The sequence below is a fragment of the Euleptes europaea genome, chromosome 10 (assembly GCF_029931775.1).
Source record: "Euleptes europaea isolate rEulEur1 chromosome 10, rEulEur1.hap1, whole genome shotgun sequence".
Lineage (NCBI taxonomy): Eukaryota > Metazoa > Chordata > Lepidosauria > Squamata > Sphaerodactylidae > Euleptes > Euleptes europaea.
Window position 1 is genome coordinate 73,352,331 of NC_079321.1, and position 18,995 is coordinate 73,371,325.

An 18,995-nucleotide genomic window follows, 5' to 3' on the forward strand; every position below is an offset into this window, starting at 1 on the left:
GGGACTCCAGGCTGCCCGGATGAGCTGAGCGCGCGGATCTCCCTGCGCGAGTGGCCGGATGGCTCCGGAGGCGGCGGGGGGGCAGGGCCGGATGCCCCTGGGGGCCGCGGCCGCCCTTGCTGGCTTCCGGCACGCCGTTCCCGCCCTTGCTGCTGCTGCTCTTGGCGGAGGCGTCTTCGCGCGAGGGGACTGGAGGCTGCGCCGGCAGCGGCCCGAGGCGGCGCTTCCCGCGCGGTCCTAATGCCCGTCGCTTCCCGGGGCGCGGCGGGGGCAGCAGGCAGGAGCCCCGCGAGCCCTTCTCCCGCCCTCTGATTGGATGCGGCCGGGCTCTGCGTGGGGACCCCGGGGCTGCGGCGAGGGGTCTCGGAAGCCATGGGTTATTGCAGCGGCAGGTGCACGCTGGTCTTGATCTGCGGCATGCAACTGGTAAGTGGCTCGCCGCTCTCCTCCTTTGGGGATGCTTTTTAATTCAAAAAAAAAAAACCCTGTGCAAATCGCGTCCCATTTTTTTTTTACAGTACAAAAATCCCCTATCCAAAACCGTCGGGCGTGAAATGTTTAGAAGGGGGGGTCTTTACGTGTTGAGAGGTGGACGTGTCAAAGATAGCCATCCCCGTGGTTATGTTTGCCTGAAACTGCAGCGCTGTGCTCATTTACTTGGGAGTAAGCCCCACTGATTTCTGCTTCGGGTGCACGAGCATAGATTGGGACTGCTAATGTGTTGAAAATGGATGTCCCCTTTCCCTTGAAGGCCCATCAAGTCTGGCTGCTTTGCGAAGTTTTTTTTCTTGGAGAAGAAATGGAATCGATAGGCAGTTGCCTTGGATGGGGTGGCTGATGAGAGGCATGGTTTTGCGGCAAGGGAGGAGAAATGAACTCTTCAGGAAGGCTTGAGAGGGGAGCTTGGAGTTGGGTTTCCTTAAAAAGTGTGGGTGACAATTTTGAACGTCTTCCCAGGCTGTTAGCGAAGAGGGGGTGGTTGAGTCTGAGTTTTGCTTTGCATTTTTGGTAGAAAGTATAAGGTGCCTTTTACTGCTTAGCGAAAGCATCCACACTGTAACTGACAAAGCACTCTGGAGTGGCCGTATATCGAAGAAGGAGCTGCTAAACTAGAAAATCTGTGTTTGCGTCATGTGTGGAGTTTTGCTGAATGATCTGACGGGAGAATGGAAAGTTCTTGGCATCACACAGTTCCAATTAATTGGGCAGTTATAGAACTGTTATAGAACAGTCACACTTCTGAACTTGTTTTAAATGAATGGATTTTGGTGGAACAGGTTGGGGAGTGGTTAACATTGAGAAGGAAGAAAAGTGCAGCCTCCCAAGTGGCAGAGGACCACCAATTTCCCATAAAGATGAAGACTCAGTAGTAACAACTGAAGCTTTCAGGAAGCTGGATAAGTACACAAGGAAGATTTATTGTCAGTTTGTGGGCAATACATGTCCGTGCTCTTCATATGTTGCAATAAAGCCATCAATTTTTGTAAAGGTGGAAGCAATCTATTTGTCATCTTTTGTGAGGAATAAGATTCAGTCCAATCTTTTCCATTTGGTTTCCTTTGTTCATGTGAAAAATCTTTTAAAAAGTAAATTCAGTTTTTTTGGGTGTATTTAAAATGAAGTTTTTTTTTAAAGCCTGTTTCGAACAGTTATAGAACAGTTTTTATATGCTATATGATAAAGGAAATGCCATGCTGGATAGGATCGAAGAACGATCTAATTCTGTATTATATGCCGGTGGGAAGATTGCAAACAGCATATGAGAACAACAGCATCTGATATTGTAAGGGTGTGTATCCCTTATTCTTTTGACCTAAAATAGCAGCAGCTGCCAACATGTTGAAGATTAACCAAAACACTTTCCAATGTTTTCCAGCAGTTGATGTCAACTTATTCTGTATGTAGATTATTTTTGGAGTGACATACAAAAATGACCAAGGATGTAAACATATATTTTCTTAGAGTCTGTGGAGGAATGTAGATTGTAAGACTGTGTGTGTCAAAAACCAATATTGGATCTTATAACACATGTCTTTCTTTTATTACTTTGTTGAGCCATAGAATAAGTTAGATGTAAATATTGTGTGGCACTGATCTGTGGTGAGAAGAAAAAGTTTTACTCAGTCTTATTTGAAATAAATTGCCAGACATGGTTACAGGTTCTATGGCTGTTTTATATATATGATACAAATATGTCCAGGTGTTTTCCACCCCAAATAAAACTCATTACTGCAATATTGGGCCCATTGGTGTTAACGTTGCAGTTTGCCCCAATGCAGACTGAATTTCACTTGTCAATTTTCCTCCTTATTCAAGTTTAGAAATATTTGTTCATGGTTAATCACAGAAATACGATGAATTCTAGCGTTTTATTTCAGTGTAATTATTTGGTGTAAGTTGCCATATGGGAATTCATGTTGGCATGGGGCAGTCATTAATGAAGAGCTGTTAATTAACTTGTGGAATTGAAACATGTTTAAGAAACAGAGTTGCTTCAGCCATTGTTTTCTAGATGTACAGCTAACATTGTAAAGTGTCAATGAGACAGCAGTGTGTATTGAATCACGTATCATACAGGTATGTTCATCAGATGCCTGGAGACTGTTGAATCTATACTTGGGGGCAAACCTGGGCTTGCTACCACGTAATTCATGGAATGAGGCTTTATTGGTTTGGGATTGGGAAAGTACAGTTTTTGCAAACCTGAAGTGGTGTGCCTCATTTCCATTTCTTTCTGGCAGATTTCATAAAAGGACATGGGACTCAATGAATGGTGTGTGTTCAGGATGTGTATGGAATATTATATTTTGAGGTAGAGGGAATGGACTAATTTGTCTTTATCACATTGGCTGAACATCGAGTGTGACATGAATCTTCTGCTATTAAGGTACCAATTATTATTATTATTTTGCAAAAAATACAGCCAAATTAAATATAAGCCACTTGTGAAAGAAAGTAACATATTCTCTAGAGGGTGAGAGGGAGGATCCTTGATTTCAGTGGCTGCAGTTATGTCAGTTTGCTCAGAAGGTATATCACACTGAAATCAACATGGTTTATTCTGGTGCAAGGTGGTATAGGATTGTAGTCAGTATTTTTTCTTAATTTGCACACTGAGTAAGCAAGAGTTTGGTCCTTAGATATTTTCAAAGTAATAAAGTACACAACGAGTAGGATGAAATGTGCTGGGGTCACTCTCCTTCTGACAGGTTATGATGGTCAAGTACTGTAAAGTATGTACTTTATGTAAAGTGTGTATAAAGTGCCATCAAGTTGCAGCTGATTCAGTGCAGATGATTTATGGCCACCCCAACAAGGGCCTTTCAAGGCAAGTGAGATGCAAGGTGGTTGCTACTGCCCTTCTCTGCAGAATCTTCCTTGGTGGTCTCTTTTCTAAGTACCAACCCTGCTTAGCTTCTGAGATCTGACCATGCAGCTTTCCCTCCTGGTCAAGTACTATAGAATACAAAAACAATTCAAGAATAATGCAGGTACCTGGCCTAGTTGTACACTGTCATTTGCACGTGTTTTATTTGTACCATGGAAAACAGCTTTTGACCATGCATGTTCTTCTCCTAAAACCTGTGTGAAAGGTGATAGGTAATAAAACTTAACTTGCTGTGTTACTGTTACTTAAATTAGTATATTAAAATGATTCTAAAATGACTCTTAGTTTCTCCAAGTTGCTAAGTGAGAGACTGGATGAAATATGAAATATTATTCTTTTACCTCTTCGCTCAAACTAGAGACACAGCTCCTCTTTCCCATTACTGCTAGATATCCTTCTTCCCAAGGTCGGATCCTCCAGGGAGTGGGGTACATGAGAATCAATCCATTGCTCACATATTTATTCCATGTTTGACAGGTTCCCAGATTTGGTTTCTACACATATGTTGGTCCTGTCAGATGACCTATTTCTGCACTGAGTGGTTAAAAATAATTACCATACTATACCGGAGAAAAAAGGGATCACAGCTTCCTCAGAGTCTATTCTTTGCTTTTGTTACTTGGAAGATTTTTGATCTTTTAAAAATAATACTTAACTGTCTTGGTTCTGCTGAGAACCATAGTTACTTTGCAATTTGCAAGACTTTTATAGATCTGTAAAAGCGTAAATATTAATAGATTTCCTCTCTGGGTCAAAATTTTTAAATTTCTTTAAACTGCATAGTTTACCTTTTGTTGATCCATGTATATGGGGACTTGTAAAGATTTTTTAATATTTCCATTTCCTAACTACTCTGTAAGAAAGCAACTAGACTGGCTAGAAACTTGTTTTAATTTTTAGTAGCATTAAAAGTTATTTTATTGTTTGTGGAAAGTTTTAAACTGCAGTAATAGTGTTACTGCTTCATATTCCTATTTTTGGTAAGTCACTTTTACAATTTATTCTCAAATGAAGTTCAGAAAGTGCTTTCAGAATGGTATAATAGTATTTATTTTAAAAAATAACTAGGATTACTATGGATCAGGCTTGTAAACAGCTGTTTATCCAACAGGAGGCTCTGGTACAGCAGCACCCCCAAGCTATCAACTTACTCCTTTAGGGGATGTGGAAGTCCGTCCCAATTCCTGGGTCAATCCTTCCTCACACCAGTAGGACCTCCATTTTGGGGGGATTAAGTTCCAGTTTTTGAGGTCTCATCCATCCCAAAACTGCCTCCCTGGGATCTGCTGGAAAGAAGAGATAGATCTGAAGTGTTATCTACATATTGGAGGCAACTCAACCTATATCTCCAGATGACCTCGTCTAACAGTTTTATGTAGATATTAAAAGAAGGGGAACAAGATGAAACCTTGCAGATCCTGTAGGCCATAGAACAAGAGTGGAGCAGCAGTCCCCCAGCACCACACTCTGTTACCTGCCTTCTAGGTAGGACGGCAGAAAACCACAATAGAACAGTGTCACTCAGTCATAACTTTGAAAAGTGGTCCAGAAGGATACTATGATTGATGGTACCAAGAGCTCCATAGAGCTCCAGGAGAAATAACAGGGTCACACTTCCCTGTCCATCGCCTAGTAGAGGTCATCCACCAGAGCGAGCAAGGCCATTTCAGTCCCATGACCAGGCCTGAAAACAGATTGGAATGGATGCAAACAATCCATTCCATTTAGGAATCCTAGAAGTTGTCCAGCCATCACTCGTTCAAGCACCTTGATCAACAATGGTACATTTGAGACTGGATGGAAGCTATTCAACTCTCCTGGATCTAGAGTAGGTTCCTTTAGGAATGGGTGTACCACTGTCTGCTTCAAGACAGGGAGGATAACTCGGTCTCTCAAAGAAGTGTTTACTGTCTTCCAGACCCAGTCCCTCATCACCCCCAGCCCTGGCAGATTTAAGCAGCCGGGGGGGCAAGGATCATACAAACATGTAGTAGGTCTTAAACTTACAAAAATCCCATCCACGTCCTCAGAATGGACAGGCTGAAAGTACTGGCGCAATAGGCACCCTGAGAACATCTGATCTTGTCAGTGCTAAAATAGACTCCAAGTCAGAACATATGTGAGATATTTTATCTGCAAAGTATTGAGTAAAATGATCACAGCAGGCTGCAGAGCAGTCCATTGCTTAACAATTTTTTTTACTGGTTTGTCAAAGAAATATTGCCAACAAGTTTTCCGAAGATCTTAGCACTTCCTGTCATCCCCAGGGTTCCATAGGGGAAGTCATGGCAACCGATTCAGTATAAATGTATAGCATGGCGTGCTCCAAACATTTTGAAAATCAATACTTAAAAGCCTTTGAGTTGAACAAAATAAAAGACATTTTGTCATTACTAGCAACTTGTACATATTTGTACCTAATTGCTTATTGGTAAAGGCATACCTTGTTTTATTGTGTTTCACTTTATTGCACTTTGCAGATACTGTGTTTTCGAACAAGTCTATTGGCGCCATTTTTCAAATAGCATGTACTCACTTCATGTCTCTGTCATATTTTGGTAATTTTAGCAGTGTTTATTAGTATTTTTAGTATTTATTACAGTATGTTTTTTTTACACATAATGCTATTGCATAATAGACTACAGTACAGTGTAAACATAACTTTGATATGCACTGGGAAACCAAAGAAATTCGCTTGACTCGCTGTACTGCAATATTCGCTTTATTGTAGTGGTCTGGAATCGAACCCACAATATCACTGAGGTTTGTTTGATTTCTGTTTTTGCAGTGCACAGTGTTATTTCACCTGGACTTTCAAACAACTCTGTACATTTATACACATGTCTAACTGCCTCCCTAGTGTGATTAGTTGGAATAATTCTACTTTTAACCTAATTAGCATATTGGGTTGGACCATCCTACTAACAGCCATGCTTTCTTCCGGCTCAACAGGCCTTATGGTGATGCATGAGGCTCTTCTGGCAGAAAAAAACCTTGCACTAGAGGAACCCAGTAGGTTTCCATTACATGCATGTGCATGCACATATTATCATTAATGTTGCTAAAGTGATAGCGTAAATTTCCCAGAATAGCCACTCAAAAATGATCTTGCAACCATTCCTAGTCTTGCTCTTCACAAGAAACCACCTTTGAACAACTGAATTACTGAATCACTCTTAGCCAAACATTCTTCAGAACAAGACAATGTTACATGCTTAGTAAAAAGATAATTGGAAGGGGGCAGTCCAGAATTCCTCCTGAAGGCTATCTTGGAGGTAGGTGCCATCACAGTAAAAGAGCATGCCCTAGAAGCCAGTCACACTTACAGCTCATTCCTGAGCCTTGAGGCAGCCAGGGACAGCATACCCGAGGAGCCACTGCGGTGCCTCCAAAGAGGTCCCCAGCCACTGCAAGGTTTAAAAGAGCCTTTCTTACGGGTGGGGGGGAAATGTGGCTTTGTTCCCCATGGAAAATAGTGATGCTGAACCAGGTAAAACCTGAAGCAGCAATGCTGCTGCTGAGGGGTCGTTCCCAGGCTGGAGGAGCTTTGGAAGCTGACTACTGTCAGCTTCACCCCTGGGAATGCCCCCCCCCCCATGCCGGTGCTGCATACCTCTTCCGGGATTTAGGTCCCAGAGAGACTGCTGCGTCGGAGGAACAGTGTGCAGCTCCGCAGCACCCAGGTGCTGATGGAACTGCCCCCTCTGCCAGCGTTAAGTGCTGAGGCAACTTACACTGGCAATGGGGTCATACCACCTCCAGAGAACTTTCACCACCCCACCTCAGGAATGCTCTGTTAGTAGATGGAATGGTCAGAAAGCATTTGTTAGCTGACCTAAGTTGCCAAACAGAAATATGTAGGAAGAAACTAAGCCTATTGTAGGTATGAGCACCTTACTTGCCTTAGATCTTTCTATTTACTCATCGTTGTTGAAGCTGTGGCTTTGTAAATTTTCCATAAAATGAAAGTCACGTGATGTGTTTGTAATTTAGAAGTATCATCAGAGGCAAGCAGCCCATGGAGGAAACAGTACCAGTATTCATATTTTACAATTTTTCATTGTCTTCATTGCATAAATTGTAAAACAATAACACATTTCATCACTGAGAACAGAACTTTATTCTTTATATAACAAGTGTGTCTTAAGATATTATTTGTACAAGAACTGTGACATGTCCTATTTTGCCTTGAGGACTATAGAATCTTTATGACCATTTTTTCTGTTCTGGACAGTTCTTTCTTTTTCTTTCTTTCTTTCCTTCTCCAACCTCACTTAAACCAGCTACAAAACAGTGGTCATTATTTCTAATTTTCAACAGTTCATGCTCTGCATTGCACCATTACACAACTTGCAGTGCCATCCTAGGCAGAGTAACACCCTTCTAAGCCCATTGACTTCAATGGGTTTAAAAGAATGTAACTCTGTTTAGGATGGCACTGATAAAGTAGCACAATTCAACATGGTGAGTTATCCAAGTGTAAGAAATAGGCTAAACTTCTCAGTCTGATATTTTTAGAGTGATGGAGCTATCTAGGTAAAGTCACAAGTGATGCAAAATCAGAAGACTTATCTGACTATGAATCTAGTCGTGTATTTCTCTATTCTAGAGATGCCTTGAACTTCTCTATAAATATCTTTGTAAGGCAAACTTACCGTATTCGATGGGGTGTGAATGTGGGGAGCCAATCCAGAGACTATTTCACTTGTGCAGCAAGCGTTACGAACTCCCTTGTAAACAGGATAGTAGCTGCTTTTGCTACTATTTAGTTGATTTCCATTTGTAAGTAAGAGATAGACCTGGCATCCTGGTCAGGGTGGATTTGATTTAAATCAAATTGATTTAAATCATTGATTTAAAAATTGATTTAAATCATTGATTTAAATCACTAGTCAGTAAGACTATCAGAAAGGTGGCAGGTTTTTTTCAAGCTACTATATTATGTATTTGGGCTGAATTGGAAAGTGACCTATATTACTCTGACAACAGTCTAATGTACATTTTTCCTTGGATGAAAAGATATCCAAAACCAATTATTGTGTAGCAAATACCTTTTGTTCTTGAAAGCTCCATGCATTTCTAGCAGTGGAGTTCTTTCTTGGGAGTGTTTTGTTCAGTTGTTGGTACATACTTTCCTCCATGTACTTGCAGTCTCTCTGCAGCACTATCTCTATTGTGGTCTCTCCATTATAAGAGTTGTGTGAACATATCTCCCCAAAGAGCTTCACACTTCAAAAACATGAGGTTTCATAAAAACAATACAGCTATTTTCTGTTATACCTTTGGGATATACAACTCCATTTTTTAAATTTTAAAACTCTAAATTCAGTAGTGGCCAGTTCTAAATTGGTTGTAGAGTCCATAGGCTATCTGTTATATATGTCTGTCCATATGTGATTGGTTGACTAACTGCAGTACAAGTGTCCAGGAGCTGCAGCCACCCCAGACGTCAAAGGCAGAGACGAGGCAGGCGAAGCCTCTTGGGAAACACTCACTCTGGGAGGAGGAGAAGGTGTGTGTGTGGGGGGGGGGCAGGGAACCGGATGGAGGGCAGAGACAGCCCTGGGACAGCTGGAGAGCCCCTGTGTGGCATCTGGCACCCTAAACCCACAGGGACCCCAGGGCCAACAAGGGAGAGCAGTGGAGAAGCTGGAGGAGCACAGGAGGGGCACATACCTGCAGGAAAGGGCAACAGGGGAGCAAACGTTGAGCACTTTGTTCTCTCCTTTCTCTGCTTGGCCACAGGGAGCACACACTGACCCCATCTCCTCCCAGCAGGCAGCCCTGCAAGGACAAGCTACCTGCCTAGCTGGGGAGGAAACCAGAGGAATGTCATCAATCTCCTGGGGCAAATGGTGGAGGGGGGAAAGGAGGAGAGACTATGCAGGCAAGCAACTCACAAGGAGCACCAGGGTGAGTGGCAGAGCCAGGCCCTGCCCCAGAGGTAGCTGGAAAGGAAAGGTAATGGGAAATGGGGAACACCTGGGAAAAAGGGTGGGGACATAAGAACATAAGAAAGGCCCTGCTGGATCAGACCAAGGCCCATCAAGTCCAGCAGTCTGTTCACACAGTGGCCAACCTGGTGCCTTTAGGAAGCCACAAACAAGACTACTGCAGCAGCACCATCGTTCCTGTGTTCCACCGCACCCAAAATAATAGGCATGCTCCTCTGATACTAGAGAGAATAGGTATGCAGCATGACCAGTATCCATTCTAACTAACAGCCATGAATACCCCTCTCCTCCATGAATATGTCCACTCCCCTCTTAAAGCCCTCCAAGCTGGCAGCCATCACCACATCCTGGGGCAGGGAGTTCCACAATTGAACTATGCGTTGTGTGAATTTTTTTCCCTTTTATCTGTTTTGAATCTCTCGCTCTCCAGCTTTAGCAGATGACCCCGTGTTCTAGTATTATGGGAGAGGGAGAAAAACCTCTCCCTGTCCACTCTCTCCAAACCATGCATAATTTTATAGACCTCTATCATGTCTCCCCTTAGCCGCCTTCTTTCCAAGCTAAACAGCCCTAAGCGTCCTAACCGCTCCCCATAGGACAGTTGCTCTAGTCCTTAATCATTTTGGTTGCTCTTTTCTGCACCTTCTCAAGCTCTGTAATCTTTTTTAGGTGTGGTGACCAGAACTGTACACAGAATTCCAAGTGTGGTCTCACCATAGATTTGTACAAGGGCAGTATGATATCAGCAGTTTTATTCTCTATTCCTCGTCTAATTATGGCCAGCATGGAATTTGCCTTTTTTACAGCAGCTGCAGACTGGGTTCACATCTTCATTGAGCTATCCACTGCCACCCCAAGATCCCTTTCTTGGTCTGTCGCTGCCAGCACAGATCCCATCAGTGTCTATGTGAAGTTGGGATTTTTTTGCCCCAATGTGCATCACTTTACACTTGCTCACTTTGAATCTCATTTGCCATTTTAATGCCCATTCTTCCAATACACAGAGATCCTTCTGGAGCTCTTCGCAGTCCGATTTTGTTTAAACCACCCTAAATAATTTGGTGTCATCTGCAAACTTGCTACTTCACTGTTTAACCCCAACTCCAGGTCATTGATGAACAGGTTGAAAAGCACCGGTCCCAACACAGATCCCTGAGGCACCCCACTGCTCACATCCCGCCATTGGGAGAACTGACCATTGATTCCTACTCTCTGCTTCCTATTTTTCAGCTAGCTCTCAATCCATAAGAGGACAGAAGAGGAATGAGGGGCAGAGATTAGGGAAATGGGATAAATAGAGCAGGGGAGGAGGAGGATGGACAAAAAGTTTGTAGCCCAGAGAGACTGCCAGGCAGATGTCCAGGGCAGAAGAGACACCAGGAGATGTATCCAGTGTCGTTGCCCAGTCTGAGGCTGACCCTGCAGGGAGAGGGGAAAGGTAACAGGACGGAGGCAACAGGGAAAATCCCTGGAGGTGGCGCTCAGACCATTTATGGAATAAAGCCATGGTCTGGGGTCGTAGTTCTGTTTGAGGAACATAATTTTTAATGATTTTCTTAATGATTTCTTTTACTGAATAGATTTGAGTCCAGTCACACCTTAGAGACCAACATGATTTGTGGGGTGTAAGCTGTTGAGAGTCAAAGCTCCCTTCATCAGATACCTTTGTCAGCTTTCACTCTCAAAAGCTCACACCCCGAAAATCTTTTTTATTTTTTTTATTTTATATAATGTTTCAACACAGTACAAAAGACAATACAGTGCACATAACGTAACATAGATACTTAAAGCTCCATTTTTAAGACAAGATATTGCTTTGTAAGTGAAGTGGGTCTACAATCCTTCTAACTTCAGTTCTTCTGAATCCATACAATAGTTTTACAAAATCAGATTATATGTACGGTAGTAACGTTACATAATTGCAGGTGGTGGGAACAAACATAGGACTTCTCAGAATATCTACTCCTATCTTACTGTTCTCTCATTATGTCCATGTTTTGTCCCTTGCATTTGAGGGGATATGTAAGTGAGTACCATCTTAGCTGAGAAACCACATGACAGACAGAACAGAGCTCATACACAAGCAGCCCCTATTTTGACAGGTTCTTACCATAACCTATTGGGCTTGGCTCTCTGTTAAAATTTGTGTAGAAAGTGTATTTGTCTCTGTGAGGGAGCCACAGGCGGGGTCTGTGAAGAGAGGTTTCTGAGGAGAAATGGAGCCAGAAGCCATCTGAAGCGGAGGGATGTCCCATGCAGAGAACAGCATACCTGGTGAGGAACCTGAGGAGATCTGCAGCATCTATCAATAGTAATGTACCATCTATCAATAGTAATGCCTGAATTTGAGGTTTCAGTATATGTTTGTGGTACTATAATTACCCATACTTCCTTGTTGAATAAACTGTATTTTGATTTATACTTGTGAATAGTGCTTATAGGATCTGGGGAGTTGCCCGGAATATTTTCCTTTATTTTGCAGTAGGCTAGAGGCAGGCTTTTTCTTTTCTTTTTTTCCCCCTCCCTCACTCCCTTTAACCAATTCAGGTCCCATACTTGCTTCTCTCAACTGGGGGCTAGTGGGAGAAATGGGGGCTACATTACATAAAATGGATGTCTGAAGAGCCAGGAATGGAGAAGATTTCAGGATTTTGGATAGCTCCAACAAATTACATTGTGTCATCAGTATATCTAATTCTCAATATGGCTGAATCTGTGGATGCTTAAATCTAGAGACTGGAGTCATGAACAGTCAAGACAAATTTTTCTGCAAACCTGAAAAAGCCCCAGGTTGGTAGAAAATCTGAAACCTTAAATAAATAAATAAATAAAGTAGATTGGGTTAAATGATAGAAGCAGTGCCTATAGCTTTAAGAAATGAATGCCTTCAGTGGCCATTGCTAGACAATCAAAAAGAACTACCAATCGTCCAGCCTTGGTTTCTGTCAATAAAAGGCAGAGGAAGGGGCAGGGCCTAGGCCCTTTCTATGGCTGTTTTGGCCTTCAAGGGTGGTCTCATCAGGGCCAGGTCTGCCAGCAACCACCATCCTACTCGCTATGATGTGACTTGCATGACTCACCCAGGTCTGGCTGCTTGCTACTGTTCAACAACAGTCACTCCATGAAAACCAGTATGGTGTAGTTTCAGACTAGGATCTGGGAGACTCAGCTTCAAATCCCCGTTCTGCCATGGAAGCTTACTGGGTCACTATGGGCTAGTCACAGACTCTCAGCTTAATCTACCTCCCAGGGTTATTGTGAGGATAAAATGGAGGAGAGGAGAATGGTATAAGCTGCTTTCTGTCCTCATTGTGGAGAAAGGTAGGATATAGATGAAATTAATAAATAATAAATACTAACCATACTCTTTACATTTATTGACAGAACAGGAAGATTACCTAAAGGTTGGGAGGTTGCTGTTATTGTCCCTATACATAAAAAGGTTCTATCAACGATCCTCAAAACTATAGGCTAGTTAGCCTCCTTAGTACCATAGGGAAACTTTATGCAAGACACTTATACTGGAAGCTTTGTCTCTGGGTGGAGGACGAGAACCTCATGATTGAAGAACAAGGTGGTTTTAGAGAAGGGTGGTCCACTATGGATCACTGTTTGCTCCTTGATCATTTGATAGCTAAATATGCATTCGGGAAAAAGTCTTCTTTTTATATTTCCTTTGTTGATTTTAAATCTGCCTTTGATTCCATCTCCAGAGGAATTCTTTGGGCTAAACTCAAAGGCACAACTTTAGACAAGCGGCTCCTTTTTCTGATAAAAGCTTTATACCAAAATACTGGTATTAGGGTTCGATGCAGTCCACAGGGTCATCTCACAAATTTGATTAAGACTGAGAAGGGAGAAAGCAGGGATTCATACTTGCTCCTCTATTATTTAATTATTTCATAAATGATATCGACAGGCATCTTAAAGATACGCAATTCCACCCCCCAAAAGTTGGTAATAGGCATACATCAGTTCTGCTTTATGCTGACGATCTAGCTATATTTTCAAGAACTCCAGTTGGCATGAGAAGAGCTTTGTATGCATTAAACTCGTATTGCCATGAAAATCAGCTAGTGATTAATGTGGATAAGACCAAAATTATGGTCTGTGCAAGGAACCCAAAGCAATATAGGTGGAGAATCAATCAAAGGGAGATTGAGTAGGTACAGCAGTATAAATATCTATGGGTGCTATTTCAAGCTACGCAAGCTAGGACTTCGCACATCAACTATGCTGCTTTAAATGCCCCAAAATCCTCTGGTTTAATCAAAATAATTTACTGGCACAAAGGAGGGCGGCATATTCCAGCCGCAATAAAGAGCTTTAAGGCTAAATCCTTCACCCAAATTACATATGGAGCACCATTGAGCATTACAGGCAACATAACCATCCTGGAAAGGGTACAGTCTAAGTTTCTCAGGAAAATCTTTCAGGTGCCGAATTCTATCTCAAATGCAGCTCTGAGAATTGAATTGGGGATGATCACAGTTCTGGCCAGGCTTTGGGTCATCACAATTATGCTTTGGCTAAAACTGCAACACTAAAAAAAGGTGCTGACAACCCTAATATTATCAGATTCATTTACAGCATCCTGGCAAACAGCACTGAATAAGAAGCTGGAGTATTACGGCCTGTCTCGTCAATTTCTCTTAACAATGACCTTTGAGAAGGCAAAGGAGCTACTTAAGAGCTGCTTGTTAGGAATATTTCTATGCCATATCTGTTTAATATTACTAACCCTGAATATCGCAGAGCTTTTATGCTTCTTCGGCATAATACCCTGCCTTCCACGTTTTTGGATGGGTTATATAATAAATGACCATTAGAAGCACGTAAATGCACTTGAAACCATCGAACACGTGTTATTTGAGTGTAATATTTATGATCACATTCGTTCAGGCTCATTGATCTCATTATTAGTGGACTGCCCTAGACCTTTAAGAGCGACATTTAGAGCTCCTCCTATCGGATACAATGGCTAACTTACCTGCCAGCATGGCCAGGTTTGCTTGGCTAGCAATTAAAATCAGGCAGAGTTTACTTAAGAACCTACAACACATAAGGAAATAGAGAATGAATACTGTTTGATCCTATTGATTGAATACATGTTTATTTATTTTTCCTTCTAGTTTTAGCCTTTGTAATTTTAGGCTATTATCAAGCATTCTAATTTTACCCACATTTAGTATTTGTTTGGATATTAATTAGTTATGCACCTTAATAATTTTGCCATTTTTAACCATTTTAACCATTTAACCATTTTAATAGCAAATCTATTTTGTATTTGTTTTTATTCTATACTATTTAACTATGCAAATTTGCTTTATTTGATAGTCTATGACTGCAAATAAATTATTGATTGACTGACTGATTGATTAAATGTAATCAAAGATGTAGGTCAGATAAAATGTAGGTTAGTTTGTGCTTGGGAAGGATAGAAGGGAGAAGAGGTTGCTAGAAGGGGAAAAGAGGAAAGGGCATGGTGTTGGTTATACAGAAGAAAAGTGAGATGTTCCCCACATTCCTTGCAGGTTCCTCTTGTGCAGTTGAGACTGACCTGGCCTGACTTCTAGGACCGTTTTCCCAATGAGAGGGTGCCAGGTCAGGGAAGGAGGGAAGGCTGAAGATGGGGGGGGGCAGTTAAGGTAGGCTGGCTGGTGAGTGGAAAGGAGAGAAGGAAGCAGGAAAAGGGGAGACATTATGGGGGCTTTCAAGAAAAGGAAAGAGGAAATGGGAAGGGGGAAATGAGATGTTCTCTGTAAATCCTTGGATTTTATGTACTGGAGCAGGCACAGAAACATCCAGCCAACCTTCACCCAACTGGTGCAAGAATTGCCTCTCAAAGGACGTACGCTGGTATTCAGAGTCTTCTTAAGAGTCCTCTGGTTATCAAGTGAGCAGTGATTTGTCGATTGCGACCTTTGAGGCAGTTCGGGGTGGGGCATTCAGGGCCTGCTGCTGAGCCCTAGAGGGGAGCTGGGCTTCTAGAACTGGGGTTCAGTATAAGGCAACTTCATGTGTTCATTTGTCAATTCTGACAAATTTACTTTTTAAACACTGAAGAACTGGATTGGAGTCCAGTAGCACCTTAGAGACCAACAAGATTTTCGAGGTATAAGATTTTGAGAGTCAAAGCTCTTTTCATCAGCTACAAGTAGGAATGGAGATCCCTGAACCCTTATATCCCAGTCATAAGAGCTGAAGGATCTCCACTCCTCCTTGTATCTGACAAAGGGAGCTTTGACTCTCAAAAGCTTGTACGCCAAAAATCTTGTTGGTCTTTAAGGTGCTGCTGGATTGGAATCTAGCTCTTCTACTGCAGATCAACATGGCTACCTTCCCAAATCTTTTTTGTAACATAAGTGCTGTAGAATATAGAAAATGTAGAATTAAGAGCAAATTTGTGTGTTGGCTTTCTAGTATCCACAACTGGGCCTGTATGATACCCACATACCCCCTCTCCCACCCCAAAGAAAGTATTTACAGCCCATTCCTGAGCCTTCAGCATTAGGGGACGGCGTGGCTGCGGCGCCTTCAAAGCCATTCCCCGGCTGCCGAAAGGCTTTAAAAAGCTTTTTGAAGGTTTTAGTTTTTTTTTAATTTGGCATTTTGCCCCATTGAAAACAGCGAGGCTGCTCCAGCAAAAAGCTGTTGCAGCAATGCTGTTCTTTCTGTCGGCGTACCCAGGGCAAAAGGGGTCAGAAAGTTGCCTACTGGCAGCTCAGTCTCCCCCCCCGGCATGCCCCAGGAACGCCCCCTGGGATGCCGGCATGGGTCTTTGCACTGGTGGGATGCCGGTGGAAGGCCCAGCCAGCGTCCCTGGGAGGTGCTGCTGTGGCAGCAACAGGAGGATGGCGTTCAGGTCTCCCCGCCGGCGTCCATGCCACCCTGGACAGCATAAGTAGCACGGGTGCTGGTGCAGGGGTACGAACGCCGGCGCAGCCCCATCCTGGCCTCCTAAGGATTTTCATCCTTTCAGGTCAGGAATGGGCTGTCAGTGTGAAAGATGACACGGTTTACTCATGTATTATAAACTACATATAACTGCATAGTCATGTTGAAACTTTACAGTCTAATCTTTAACATATTACTGGGAAGTATAGCACATTCATTATAGACAAATATGCTTTCAAGTCATTGGGCTTAGTACTGTTGTCTAAGGTAGGTCTAATGGAAAATAATAGGGATGAAAATTTTTGTTCTGTTTATCATGGAAATAGTATGAAAATGCTAGAAGAGATGAATTCAATATGTTAAGAATGCCTGTTGAGTTCCTGGAATGTTTTTGTTGATTAAGATGAAATATGGCCCATAATTCATCTTTTAAAAAGGGCAAGAAATAAAGATGATTTATTTTGTTCAATTGAAATTCAACAGATCTCAGGTGGAGGAATCAGGATATCTAAAATGTTGGTCATATTAATACTTTTCAGCTGTGTTAGAGGGTCTGTATTTGAAAAATTGTCCAGTGCTGCTTATAAATGAAATAGTGAATTTCTAGAGCTGCATAAACATTTCAGAATTTTATTTATTTTACTTAATTTATATGCTGCCTTTCTTCCCAGTAGGAATTGAAAGCGGTTTACATAATTTCTCTCCATTTTATCTGTCCAACAACTCTGTGAGGTAGGTTAGGCTGAGATTGTTGGTCATCCGGCAAACATGGCAGAGTAGGGATTTTAAACTTGGTCTCCCAGATCCTAACCCAAAACTCTTATCACTATACTATGCTAGCTCTCAGAATGGTTATATTTGGCTTTAATATAGCGCTTAGGTTCCTTTTAGCATCTTTTTGTCTTTGCCTTTGAAACAGTTACAGTCTTCAACCTTCCCCGCATTTCTGGGCCATTCAGAACACCAAATTTTTTGTTACGCACACTATGTATAATTATAATAATTCATTATAATTTGTGGACTTGCTTATTTTCTTATGCTAAATACATTTGTAGAAGTATTCACTTGTTTTTTTTTCTTTAAAAACTTTGATTCAGATATCCACAGATCTCTGCTTCAGGAGATCCTCTTTGAATGGGATGAACAGATTTAAAATGAAATATTCTTTACCAGTTTGGGTTTTTGTTGAACTCTTAGAGGATAGAAGTGTAAAGGTTTCTTTTTGTACTCTACCTTTTAAGGTGATATAGTCCTTCTTAAATTTGGGTAAGAAGAATGAAAAGTATGTGAATCATGGCGAGTATTGAAACTGGAGAGAAATATTGAAAGAGCAAAATGTCATTATTGACTGGAAAGGGGGGAGCAGAACAGGGCACCCATGATGCGGGGGGGGGGAGCACAAAATGCCTAAACTTTATTGAAACTGAAAAAGTAGGTGACTCTAGCAATGATGACAATCCCTAATTTAACTAGCCAGGACATAGAGATTTTATACTGTAATGTAATTTTGAACATCTTTTTGCTGTATATGTTACAGCTACTTTAAATTCCATCTAAGGATAATGATGGTAGGACAGTACTAGCCCTCAGTAGGTAGATCTAGTGTTCTTGGCCAGTGGATGGTTTGCTAGAGTGTATTCTGTGAAGCATTTTCTTGCCTGCAATGTATCATGAAATTCTGATTGTGTGATAAGTTTCCCAGTGCGTTTATTACTTGTTCGCGGCACGCAGAACTTGCCTCTTTTCTCAAGCTGGTGTTTAAGGTGTTTAAGGGCTGAGCTTTTCCGCCCTCTGAGTACCACCCCCTAGCTGCCTGCCTGTAAAAGAACGTGAAGGCTAGTACAGTTGTGTTAATTAATGGTTAATTATCAGATGTTTGTATTATAATAGGATGTTTTACTTTTTTAGCTGCCCTTGGTATTCTTTTGAACAGAAAAGCAGGATAGAAATAAACATATTATAGATAGTTATTTTGTCTAGTCCAAAGAGTTCAGTGTGACATACATTTACCCCAGTCTCATTTTTTCTCTCACAATAACCCTGTGATGTACATTAAACTGCCAGATAGTGACTGGCCCAAAGTCACTCTGTGAGCTTCCCATGGTAGAACAGGGATATGTTACAGGGAGATCACATTTTCTGAGTGAAATACAGTACTTTGTACGGAGACAATGTAAAGCTGTGTGGAGTGCAGTCACACATGTGTGCGCGCGTCTGTTATGTGCTGTCAAGCTGCTTCTGACTTATGACAACCCTATGAATTAATGACCTCCAAAACATTCTGTCGTTAACAGCCTTGCTCAGGTCTTGCAAACTGAAGGCTGTGGCTTCCTTTATTGAGTCAATCCATTTCATTTTGGATGTACCCTGTCATGTTTCTGATGCATGTTGACTTCCCTGCCCCAAGCACTTCAAATAATTATGTGAAATTTCTATTAATTATGATTTATTATTGTTAATAAATGTGTGCTCCAATGTTGTACAGTCAGTTAGTAAAGTTCCCATGCTGAACTGTATCCACACATCGCTAGATACTGCACAATCACTGCATTATAGCAACAATCCATTTGCAAATGGTAGCTATAGTGCAGATAGAATAATATCCAATGAGGTATGGATTCAGCTCAGAAATATTACAAGCAGTGAAGAACAGGAAGACCTGTCAGTCATTTGTTTGTGAATTTTGTTTTCACCATTGTTAGTGCTGATTATCTTTGTGGAAGGGTAGAAGGTGACTTGGCCATATTTACCATCTA

The 18,995-nt window shown here is 41.8% G+C and overlaps 1 protein-coding gene across 2 annotated transcripts in view; it reads left to right on the forward strand.

Annotated features, from left to right (window-relative positions):
* The first annotated feature begins 363 nt into the window (after positions 1-363).
* Positions 364-18,995, forward strand: part of NKAIN2 (sodium/potassium transporting ATPase interacting 2) — a 722,370-nt gene continuing 703,738 nt past the window's right edge. For both annotated transcript variants that reach the window (XM_056856242.1, XM_056856243.1), the window contains exon 1: positions 364-426. In XM_056856242.1, coding sequence (XP_056712220.1) covers positions 373-426 — 54 coding nt within the window. In that variant the 5' untranslated portion in view covers positions 364-372. The remainder of the gene's footprint in view (positions 427-18,995) is intronic.